At 41.4% G+C, this 12,290-nt stretch overlaps 1 protein-coding gene across 8 annotated transcripts in view; it reads right to left on the reverse strand.

The window, feature by feature from the left end:
* The window catches only part of LOC120481257 (serine/threonine-protein kinase WNK2), a 60,970-nt gene that overhangs the window by 28,236 nt on the left and 20,444 nt on the right, over window positions 1-12,290 (reverse strand). For 6 of the 8 annotated variants that reach the window (XM_039674803.2, XM_039674807.2, XM_039674806.2 and 3 more), the window contains exons 8-18: window positions 10,979-11,231; window positions 10,613-10,719; window positions 9,694-10,329; window positions 8,766-9,281; window positions 6,539-6,649; window positions 5,389-5,805; window positions 4,017-4,307; window positions 2,601-2,650; window positions 2,319-2,478; window positions 1,636-1,752; window positions 1,338-1,508 (exon numbers count right to left, since the gene is read on the reverse strand). In XM_039674803.2, the coding sequence (XP_039530737.2) occupies window positions 1,338-1,508; window positions 1,636-1,752; window positions 2,319-2,478; window positions 2,601-2,650; window positions 4,017-4,307; window positions 5,389-5,805; window positions 6,539-6,649; window positions 8,766-9,281; window positions 9,694-10,329; window positions 10,613-10,719; window positions 10,979-11,231 (2,829 nt within the window). The remainder of the gene's footprint in view (window positions 1-1,337; window positions 1,509-1,635; window positions 1,753-2,318; window positions 2,479-2,600; window positions 2,651-4,016; window positions 4,308-5,388; window positions 5,806-6,538; window positions 6,650-8,765; window positions 9,282-9,693; window positions 10,330-10,612; window positions 10,720-10,978; window positions 11,232-12,290) is intronic. The other 2 variants (XM_089119209.1, XM_039674808.2) reach the window with 2 other exon arrangements.

The following is a 12,290-nucleotide window of genomic DNA, read 5'->3' on the forward strand; positions in this document are numbered from 1 at the left end:
GGAATAGTGGAATAAAGTCGTTATTTTTGTTTGTTTTTTCGCACAAAAAGTATTCTCGTCGCTTGATAAACTTATAGTTGAGCCACGGTAGTCACCTGGGATATTTAAACATTTTCTTCATTGACTTTCTGGGCCATCAAGAGGCAGTCCCTTAGGAGCCAATGTGGTAGTTATACAGCTCTCAAATTTAATCAAAAATATCTTCATTTGTGTTCCGAAGACGAACGAAGGTCTTACGGGGTTGGTACAGCATGGGGGTGAGTAATTAATGACTTAATTTTCATTTTTGGGTGAACTAACTCTTTAAGAAATATCCGTCTCTACTGACACCATGTCTATATACTGTAGTCAGAAACATAGGTGAGCAATGAGTCCTTGTTTCCCATGATAGAAGCCGCTGAGCATTCGTGCATAAAGACGATGGATCTAGTGCAAGAGGTGAGGGGAACTCCCCATCATTCCCCATCAGCTCCGTCTGAGATCCCCACGGTCACCTCAGCAAATGCGGCGCTAGAGCCGCGGTAGTGACCAGTAGTGAGCGTGAAGCGAAGCCGCGATATCAAGGATTTAACCCATTAACCCCCCGCGATATCAACCCATTATGTCGGTTTGAAATAAAGAGTTACAGACATGTAGAAATGAAAGTTGAAGCTCTAATCTTCTTCTGAAAATCACCAAAAAAAGTCTGTTGGTGCCTCAGTGACTACTTTGTTTAGAGAAACTGTCAACGACAACATCACATTCCCATTTTTAACTCATTTAAAAAAACCGAACAATTAAAGTTACATTACTGTGATAAAAAATACTTCTGAAAACATTGTTGGAAATGTGTTTATTTGAAGACTACATGGAGAGGGCGGGGTTTATGACCTATACTGGGACCAACCACTTGGGGAGACACTTTGGCTTCCCTTTTCAGGACTTGTGCGGCATGCTTGGCTGGGACGCCCCTTGCAACCTCATCACACTGTGTCGGCCATGAATGGCGTGTTATTATATGTGCCTCGGACACCAGGGGGCACTTCGCCATAACATCAGTCGGCACAGCATTGAGTAAACGGAAAAATAAAGGGAACATATTACTTTAGGTAAGTATTTGTGTTTTGCCTTTTGCCCGTTGCCTTTGCTTTCAAAGCCTTCCTCGCCACCTCATTCGCCACTACAGAACAAACCTCTTTTTAGCAGTGATTTACCAGTGAAAAGTCAACTTTCCTTTAAGGTGTGGCTTTAGCCCCGTTATGCTAATACAAGAGCACCGTCGCTGTTTCCAAGCTCTCAGTTAGGACAAAGTATATGAGCTGTCCATTTTCATCCAAATCATATATGCATTAATAAACCTGTGCGCCGGAGTCTGCGGTGACGGGCGTCTGGCGGAGGGGTGAGGTCTGGACGTTGGCCTTCTCCCCCTCAGCGTCCTCGCTCAGAATGTCCTCGGCTTTATCCATGATGTCCTTCAGCTGCTCGATGAACATCTCCCGCTCCAGCAACAGAATAAACTCATTCTCAACCTGGAGGAACATGAAGAACAGATATGCCCTTCCAGCTAAATTTAATTTTTATAGTTGGTCCAATCCCCCCCAAATCTCATTTACTTGGAGAGAAAACTTTAGCACAGGAGTTTTAAACAGATCTCACCATATACGTGGCAATCTCCTCTGGAGCGTCTCCATCAAGGTCAAATTTAAACGTCACCATCCTATGGTTGTGAGTCTCCAGTTGGCACTCCACCATCTTGTCTCCCGTATCGCACACCTGTAACAGTTAGGGAGAATATTTCAACAGAAACATCAACAAAAAATAAACATATCACTGCCTAATAACCAGAAAATCCAGGTGAATATAATCAAACACCAGCCTGAATTAACTCTCAGTTTTACAAAGAAATGTGTCAAATTGTATTAAGTTAAACATGTTTTCTTAAGTCCAAACTGGTACTGAAGTCTGTTCTGGTCATTGTCTCTGTAATTTCAGCATTCACAGGACTTAATCACTTTATTGCCATCTGAATCCAGCATGTCAGTGTTTTCCTAAAAGATCCCAGTCAAATGACCTCTTCTTTGACCAACACCAAGGTCGTGATTTTACGAGAAGGTAAGTCATTGTGTAAATCCTTTTCGATCACTGCGATAGTGTTTTAAATATGGACACGTATTACTGAAACGCTGGAAACGGTTTAAAGAAATAACATGCAGATTTATTTTTGCAGAAACAATTACCGTCCAAATAGCGCTAAACAGTTTCACAAATCACTTTCTGTTTTGAAAGCTAATATCTAAACACTGTGTGGACAGGCTTCATTAGTTTTAATGTGGACTCACTTTGATCATGGTGAGCTTGGATCTGTTCATCTTGTCTTGTCGGGAGCGAGTGCGCGACGTCTTGCGAAGGTTTTTTCGGACTCGGGATTCGCTGCGAGCTCTGTTGGAGCCCTCGTTCCCATCGCTCATCTCTTTACCGGATGTGGCATCTGAGTTTATACTGCAGAGAGCAGAGATCCAATCATTGAGCTTCTGTATGCACAAGGTTTAAAACTCCAAAAACATGCATGAGGAAACAAAGAATTTGATTTATCCAATGATCTATGAACAAAAAATCGGCACCTGTCATAGGTGGACCCAGCCGGTGCTGCCTGTTTATCGGCAACATGATCCTAAAGTGCACAGAAGGCAATGATTCAATGGGTTTGCCATTAGGGTGTTGCTAAGCCAACAATGCAAAACTCTAACAAACATTAAAAACACACAGAATACAGTCCATTTTTAAATTGGACAAAATGATTCTTTTTGGCTCTGAACGAATTACATTTATAATCTACAATGACTCTTGGAGCACCCTGCACATATCTATGCATTACTGGCACTTGATTTCAAAACAGATTATTCTGTTGATAATGTACCATCAAAATTGTTTATAGCTACAGTGGTGTGAATAAGTTTTGACCCCCATGCTAAAGTTGCCTAAAAAGAGGAATAAAAAATCATCTTTTGGATGTTGATCTTAATGCCTTAATTAGAAAAATGAGGAAAACTCCAACCTTTAAGGACACCAATTTTCTTTGTGAATGAATAATGTATCATAAATAAATAAATGTTTTTCCTTAAAATACAGGGTGCATAAGTCAGGACACCCCTATGTTAAATTCCCATAGAGTCAGGCAGATTTTTATTTTTAAAAGCCAGTTATTTCATGGATCCAGGATAATATGCATCCTGATAAAGTTCCCTTGGCCTTTGGGATTAAAATATCCCCACATCATCATCACACACCATTCACCACATCTAGAGATTGGCATGGGGTACTTCAGTTAGCCTAATAGCTGGTTTGATTTGCATTGAAAGATGATCTTATGGAAAGTACCCCATGCCAATCTCTAGGTGTGGTGAAGGTGTGTGATGATGTGGGGATATTTTAATTCCAAAGGCCAAGGGAACTTTATCAGGATGCATATTATCCTGGATCCATGAAATAGCTGGCTTTTTTATTCCTCTTTTTAGGCAACTTTAGCATGGGGGTCAAAACTTATTCACACCACTGTATAAAGATTCTTGATGCAAATACAACATTTGTGTCCAAAATTGCCTATTCACACCCGTCATTTTCTCTGTAAAATAAACCTAATTTGTTTTAGGAATAAAATGTATGCCTTTTTTTTTTTACATCAATAGTGATCTAAATGGAGCTGAATAACTACATTTCTCATTCTTTAAAGCAGAATTTGAATTTGTCTGATATTTAATTAGGTTTAAGCCGTTCATTACTGTAAAGCTGCTCTTGTATAAAGCACTACTGTATAAAGGTGACTTGGATAAAAATGTAAATGCGTAAGGATAAATTTTGCTGATAGTCCTTAATTATGAGACTAACTGAGGGATTTAAAATCTTAAGAAAAATCTCCTCAGGTTTCAAAGTAACCATGAGAACGCGCCACCCAGGATTGTATTTTACAGCAAAAGTACTTCCCTGTAACTGTGACTCGTACTGATATAGTGACTGTACTGATGTGTGTTAAGTGTCACCTCAGTGAAGGGTTCTGCGGGGCCCGGAGGAGCTCCTCCACATGCACTGCCGCCCGTCAGGCTCTGCTGACTCAGGCTGGCACCGGCTCCTGCGTTGGGAATGTTGGGTAAAGATGCTTGACCCACGAGCTGAGGAACCTGGCTTTGGTCTACAGGCGCCGCAGAGCTGAACGTATCGAGGGCGGGTCTGAAAGGCGAGAGCTGCGCTATTGTGGGAGGCGGAGGTGCATTATGGCTGATGCAAGAGTTCTGGTCCACATGAACAGTTTGGCATTGGCTGGTCAAAGATCCCTGAAAAATACACAATTTTCAAAAAATGAATCATTACATAAATGTAAAATTCACTTATAGACCATTTCACAAGATGTAAACAACACTGGTCCAGAAGCACTTCCTGTTTCAGTTTTTTAACACTACATAAAAGCTGGGATAAAATACAACCAACAGAACATTTAGAACTGAATCAAAAAGTTAAACAAACATCTTTAAGATGTTTTCTTTACATGTGAAATAAAGAAAACAGTTACAAACTGAAACAGGAAGTGTTTCTGGGCCAGTGTTGTTTACATCTTGTGAAATGGTCTATACAAAGCTCAATGGATTTTCATATATAAATAAACAAAAAAAAACAGGAAAAGTGTGACTTTTGGGTTTTGAATTAATTGTTATTATTTTAAATGTTTTGATTATTTTTAGAAAATCTGGCAACTATTCAATCTGATTGCTTTGGAGCGATTATTATTTTCAACAGACCCAACGCAGAATGCCAGTTGTTGTATTTAAAGTCACCACGAAATCAGAATTGACAATTCAAATTTTTATGGAATAGCCTAGTGCTTATATTATACGATTTATCTGTGCACATGGTTTTTTAAATTTGTGTGCCTCGTAATCTTGAATCAGCGACAGCTCTTCTCTGATAATTCACTCAAATAAGATCCACCAATAGCAAACCACATCAATCCAACCATCCAATCAATTCCCCAAAGACAAAATCAAACCCCTCCCTACAATTGCTATTGTTGAAAATACTTTTGCAACTTGTTTCATGCGGTCTTTACCAAATAATAGCATGTGAAGCAGATATTGCAATATATTTAGATTTGATACATTTCTAACAAACGACATGCAGGCGAGTAAATAATAAAATAATTATCCGTAACACTTTATTTTACAGTTACAGTTTATGTAGTTACTATAGTATTTACTATAAATTGTGCATAATTGCATGCAACTAACCCTAACCCTATAGTAAGTACATGTAACTCAGTACTTAAATGTATAATTACACTGTAACACATACACCTTAAAATGATCATTTTGGGGTGGACTATCCATTTAAAACCTGTCCAAACAGACTGATATACTCTACCTGTATAGGCTGAGCTTGTTTAGTGGGCGGGGCTCCAACACACATAGAGGTGGGGTTTGGAGAGGGTGTGGCCTGACTGTGGGAATGTTGAGAGAGAGTGGCCATGGAGTTTACAGTGGGTTGTTGAGACACAGAATAGGCCTGCTGGTACTGGTGAATTGTTGGCAATGGAGGCGAGAACACTGGAGCAGCGAAGGGTGGGACGGGACATTGTGAGGGTATAGGGGAGGTGGAGGACAGGTGCGGGAACTGAGTTAGCGCAGAACTCTCTATCTGTGAACATGAAGTTGGCGAGATGTTGGGGTATGCTGGGACTGGCAGAGTGAGGGACGACTGCACAGAGGGAAAGCAGGAGGGGTACGGGTCACATCCAGGAGGAGGAATCCCAGCGGACTGAGCGGTGTTAAGGGAAGGAAACTGGAGGAGACAAAAGTGCATTGTAGCATGGGAAGAATAAGCCACCAACAAGTACAGAATGTCAAAGGTCCTTTGACAAAAAAAAGCATCTGACTTCTACATTAATCCGGATACATTCGAAAGCAGCATTTTCGTTTCAAAACCCTTGTCGTCCACACTAGCGTTTAAGCTTTTTCCAAGTTGCTACAATCATCTTTCTTACAGTGCATGTGTAAAACATAAAAGCTCCCTAGGATTCAGAGAGGCCAGATATAATAAAAGTTTTCACACTGTAATTCTGGGACAATCATTTTATTAGCAAAATATCTCCCTACTTGCCGGTGCATCCAGGACAGACTTGCCATTCCTAGCAGTCTAGAATGCAGTTGGCATCGTGTTTTGCAGCACAACAGCAACTGCAGTAAATTCTGACATTTGCAAAAATGTAATATGAAGAGTGGCTCAGACCAATGCACTTTAAAACTTTTGTCCCGGACAAGCCCCCATTATCAGGCGGATACCATTATATCTATTGGTACAATATGAGTCACGCTTTAACATGCCTCGTTGTTTTTGAAAACCTCCTTTTTGCAGTCTACACTACAAAACGCTATTTTCAAATGTATCCACGTTGAAAAGAGTTTTCGCACGTCTCAGTGTGGATGAGAGGCCAAAATGTAGAGAAAAGCCATTTCAAATGTATCCGTATTTGTGTAGACATTGCCTAAGCAGAGGAACCGGCAGTAGGGTGTACCTGTGTGAGGTAAGCTGCCGGCTGTGGAGCGGGGACGGGTTGTGTATGAAGACTGGACGTGGACTGTACTCTTTGCTGCCAGTTGTCCATTAGTTGTGTCTGAATGGTGAGCTAACATGATTAAAAGAGAGAGAAATACAAGTGTGCAAAGAGAAAAACATGAGATGGTTTGCTCAATGTCAGTCTATTCTACAGTAGAGGTATCCAATCCTGCTCTTGGAGATACTCCTTCCTGTTCACCAAAGTTCACCTCCAAACCTAAACAACTATGCCTGTTAATTAAGATCTCAGGGAACACTTAATTACCAACATATGTGTTTTGTTGCAGGGTTGGGACTGAACTCTGTAGAACAGAAATCTTCAACCCTGCTCTTGTCCTGCTTTATCACATCTGCCAAGAACTTGATTATCTGGTTGGGCTTCTCCTGTTCTAAGCTGTTCTTATCTTTGCTGTACTGTTCTATGATGTGCTGCTATGCATGGTGTTAATGTCTTTTAATCTTTTTTTTTTTTTTGGTTCTGTAAAGCACTTTGGTCAGTCATTGGCTGCTATAAAATGTGCTATATAAATAAAATGAACTTGAACTTGGTTTGTGTGCATCTGATTAGAGTTTGAGCTAAATGAATCAGGAAAGTAGGTCTCCAGGAACAGGATGTGTGCAGTGGAATAAACAGTTAAGACATGTCTTACAAGCTTTCTTTAAGAGTGGTCACAAAAAATGAAATAACTCCGTTTGTTTGTAATCGATTGATCACTGAGGGATCTAGGGAATGTCAATATTAACCTGTGTGCGTGTGTGTGTGTGTGTGTTACTTTAAGAGAGCAATCATCCATCTGTGTTGAGTTTTATTTTCTTAGTTTTTGTTTTTGTTTTAATTAAATATTTTATTATTAGTAATTTTTGTAGTTAATCTATTATAACATGTTTATAGTCATTTTATAATTTTATCTTATTTTTTCCCTTTCTATTGTTGTTTAATCTATGATTGTGTGGTTTCAAGGGATGTTCAGCTTTGAGTTAGAGATAAGAGAATGTCTACATTTCAAGGTTTTTAACATCACAGGATTGCTCTTTTCTGGCGATCTCTGTCAAACTCTCAGGCTGATAGAAGACTTATGGCAGGGATTTGGGGTCCAGGGTTGGGATCTAATATTTCTGACATTGAGATCCATCCGATCTAACATTTTGGTTTAAGTGGACAGGATATCGGCATGATCTCACATTTTGGCGTAGTCAGCAGGATATCGGCATGATCTAACATTTTGGTGTAGTCAGCAGGATATCGGCATGATCTAACATTTTGGTGTAGTCAGCAGGATATCGGCATGATCTAACATTTTGGTGTAGTCGGCAGGATATTGGCATGATCTAAAATTTTGGCGTAGTCGGCATGATCTAACATTTTGGCGTTGTCGACAGGATATCGGCATGATCTAACATTTTGGTGTAGTCGGCAGGATATTGGCATGATCTAACATTTTGCCGTAGTCGGCATGATCTAACATTTTGGCGTTGTCGGCAGGATATCGGCATGATCTAACATTTTGGTTTAAGTGCACAGATTATCGGCACGATCTAACATTTTGGCGTAGTCGGCATGATCTAACATTTTGGCGTAGTCAGCAGGATATCGGCATGATCTAACATTTTGGTTTAAGTGCACAGATTATCGGCACGATCTAACATTTTGGCGTAGTCGGCATGATCTAACATTTTGGCGTAGTCGGCAGGATATTGGCATGATCTAACATTTTGGCGTAGTCGGCAGGATATCGGCATGATCTAACATTTTGGTTTAAGTGGGCAGGATATCAGCGTGATCTAACATTTTGGCGTAGTCGGCAGGATATCAGCCTGATCTAACATTTTGGCGTAGCCGGCAGGGTATCAGAAAACAGAAAATGTAACTGTTTACTTTTGGATGGTTGAAAAAACAGGCCAAAAGCTGGACAATATATAATTTTAGTGAAGCCTGGACAATGTTGCCTGGCCATTGCCTTGCCTGGATCTTGAGGGACAGAGTTAAGAACTCGATTTATACTTAGCCAGAATTTGACAAACAATGACAAATCTACAACTGAGACCCACATTAAGAAGTCTATGAGCTCAGTTAGCCAATACAAACCAAACCAAAGTGTGCCCAATCATTACAAGTGTATGTACTGAATCAGCCACATTGGTACACACATACACACATTTGGTAGATAAGGTTGAAACGAGTGTACCTGCTGGAAAGATGGTGCAGAGCCTGCCTGGCTCAGAAGCACAGGAGCAGTTTGCTGCATGTTGAAGTCGTGGAGTTGCCCGTCTGTTGTGGCATTCGCAGGTGTTTGCTGCAAAAGGTGTAACGCAGGTGTGTGTTGAGGCTGTGCAGGTGCTGATGAGACATGCTGCATGCTAGAGCCTCCACTCTGGAAACTCTGATCCGCAGGCAGCGCTGCTTCTGATTTAGCTGCGACTGCAGTGTGCTGCGCAGTTGGAAATATCTGTGCATTGGCTAGCTCTGCTGTGGACGGATGGTAACTCTGCGGCACAAATGCAGGCTGATGCGACACATGGGCCTGAGTGTTCATCTCTGCAGTCTGACTTGAAGACCCAAGCTGCTGTGGATTCATGGCTTGTGGTGCAGTCAATATGCCTTGCAGAAGTGTCTGTCCGGCGGGCTGTGCAGGGGTCTCGGAGGACGCAGGAGGGTAAGCTACGGAAGGTGCCGCCTGACTTTGGACTCTCAAAACGGCAGGCTGCAAAAGAGTAAACAAACTATTGAAAAGCCATTCCATATAAATAAAACCACAGACAATTACAGCTGCAGTGGTGAGTAATATGAAGGCATGCAGGCGGAGCACACACGACCAGGTTAAGTGATAATGAAAACATAAAGAGATTCACAAAGATGGTTAGCAGCTTGGGCACAATCGTAAGCGTGGTTATTGGGGGGAAAATGGACTCCGTTAGAGAACAGCAGTACCCACAGGACTTGGTGAGTACGGTTAAAGAAGTGGAGAAGAATGCATTTAGATTTGAGCAAATTATACGAAGTCGTAGAGGCCCCTGGGAGCAACAGCAGAACCACCACAAAGGATAGAGAAAACCACAGCATTTCCTGGATTAGCAGCAGGGTTACACCTCGCCCTCAGTTGCGGAGTGACCTACCACATGAGTCAGGGAGTTTTCGCCAATACAAAAACTTGCTCTCCGACGGGATGCCAATTCCTCACCAGACGACTCTATGGCGGGCCCCTCGTCACTGTGGCTGCGTGCAGGCCGATAGGCCCCTCTTTCTGGCTTGGTCGGGGCTCTTAGAAAGGCAAGAGCAGACTGATGTTTGTGGCCTGTGATGCTCTCCAGAGATTTGTTGAGCTGGGAGAGGTTAGAGGTCTCATTGACAGAGCCCTTGCGAGTCCCTGCGGCTGAAAGCAGAAGTGAAGAATAGGGCGCATGTCTTCCATCTGAACAAGTCCCGAGTAGGAATAACGACAGGCAGGCCTGACATGGGGACGGTGGCCTGTGAGGGGTGGGGTTTAAAGAAAGCCGACGCCCCTTGCTCACAATTGAGACAGGCTCCTCCCCCTTTGTCTCAGAGGACGTTTCCACTGATGTGTCGCTATAGCGGCGGGTTATAACAGGCAAGGGAACAGATAGCAAATTCATAGAGCCGGAACTTTCGATTCGTCTTTCTGTCGACTCTGATTGGTCTGGTGGTATTTGAAGGAAGGAAGGGCTCGTGGGTCGGAGACGCTCATGTCTTCGGATTAAGTAATTTACAGAGGAACGTGCATGATGTGGACCCTGGAAGAAAAGCCACTTCTCCAAACTATTATCATGAAATGACAAACAAGAATCTCTAGCACTGGGCTAATAATCAAATAAAGGACACAACAAGATTTTTTGAGTGATGCTGAAATGTACAACTCCCCACGGCAAACAAACTGGTTGATGACCGACATGGTCCAGTTATGAATGATGGTGTATATTTGTATAAAAGCTATGCACAAGCGTGCTAGCAGAGGAATGCAAACTCTACATATCAGTGGTTTATCACCAGTAACCATGATGGGTGAGTGATACGAACCTCCTGAGCTGTGGTGGAGACCGAATCCTGTAGTGACTGGTATATGACGCTGTGCAGACCACTGCTGTGCGAGTCAGAGTACACGGTTGAGCCGATGCCACTGTCAGCTAGAGGGAGACAGAGAGACAAACACGGACTGAACAACACACATCTGAGACGATCAATACCACTTGTCCATCAGTTCCCTCAGATTGGATAGTTTGTGGCAACAGTTTCATGTTAAAGTCAGCATGAAACGCAAGTTGAGCTACAGTAGTCAACAATTGGAGTGGATCAGAAAAGTTCAAAATAAATTTATAACTTTGATGAAAGGTTTTGATCCACTTCAAATGTTGACTACTGTAGTTCACAGGCACAAATGCTTACATGTGGTGGATGTAGTCATGGCACTAAGTTGGCACAAGCGGGCATGCTGGGCCACTTCAGTCTCTTCGGGCTCCACCACACAGGGTGGTTCGCAGAGGACTGGTACCGTCCCGGCTGGCATGGACGGGGCAGTGCCACCCTGAGAGGCCCTCGGCACCGTCCGCTCCCGGCGCCATTTGATCAGAGCCACCCTGTCACGGAGAGACTTGCCCACAATCTTTGCATCGCTCTCATGGAAGAAACCAGACTCGACCTGACAGAAGCACAGAGGGGGCTGGTGTGAACACGCTTTTTTAGAGCAGACAGAAGAAATGAGGGCTCTATTTTAGGAACAGAGGAATAAATCTTGCAGAATTAAAGGAAATGTTCACAAAGACAAGCAAGAGTCTGTGGGGGAAAGCTGCAACTAGACACACTGCGCACACACTGAGGAAAAATATGACTAATGAGACTCAAAAAAAGAGAATAAAAGAAAACTTCTGTTGTGCTGTCTCTAATAAATAGGTTGAAAAAATATTCAAAATATATATTATTTAAAAAAAATACAGTTATTTTTTTTTTAAAATAGAAAAATAACTGAATTATTTAATTATTCCTATACATAATCAGCAATGAGAATTACCAGAATTTAAAAAAGAATGCAAAGAAAAAACAAATAATGGCTGCTTTTGTTGTGCTAAAATTAATAAATTAAAATAATACAATTGTTGAAATATAACATTTAATTCATATTATTTTAAAAGTTACATGGTTTTGATTTACATAAACAATATTGCTGCATTAATACACAGTTAAAAAATTAAAAGTAGTAGAATTACTTTAAAAAAAGAAAAAAAGTAATCATGGCTGCTTTTGTTGTGCGGTCTCTAATACATTTAAATAAAAATAAGTGGATAATGAGATTTCATAATATTTTAAAAAGGTTTTTTTTAAATAAAAAAATACAAAATTCTTTGCTTTTGTTGCTGTCTCTAATAAATTAAATTAAATCTGAATGATTTACTGAATTTAATTTCTCCCTACAGAGAATTGTGGGGGGAAATGTACTTAACATTCATTAAAAAGAAAGAACTGGTCATTTAGTTGTTTTTTTGTGAGATTCGCCCAAGTACGCTTAAATGCATGAAGCGTTTTGTGTAAATCAATATGTATGTAGTGAACAAGCGTCCGACAGGCTGAAGCATGAGGCGTTTGGACTGTGGTTTGTGCCGATCAGTGTGAATATCAGCGGCCGACTCATTCTCCCTTTAGCAAACATTACAGTCCTCAGATTACGTAAATGATTACGGCACAAGGATTTTCCAACGCAAGC

The sequence above is a fragment of the Pimephales promelas genome, chromosome 14 (genome assembly GCF_988280905.1).
Source record: "Pimephales promelas chromosome 14, fPimPro1.hap1.1, whole genome shotgun sequence".
Taxonomy (NCBI): domain Eukaryota; kingdom Metazoa; phylum Chordata; class Actinopteri; order Cypriniformes; family Leuciscidae; genus Pimephales; species Pimephales promelas.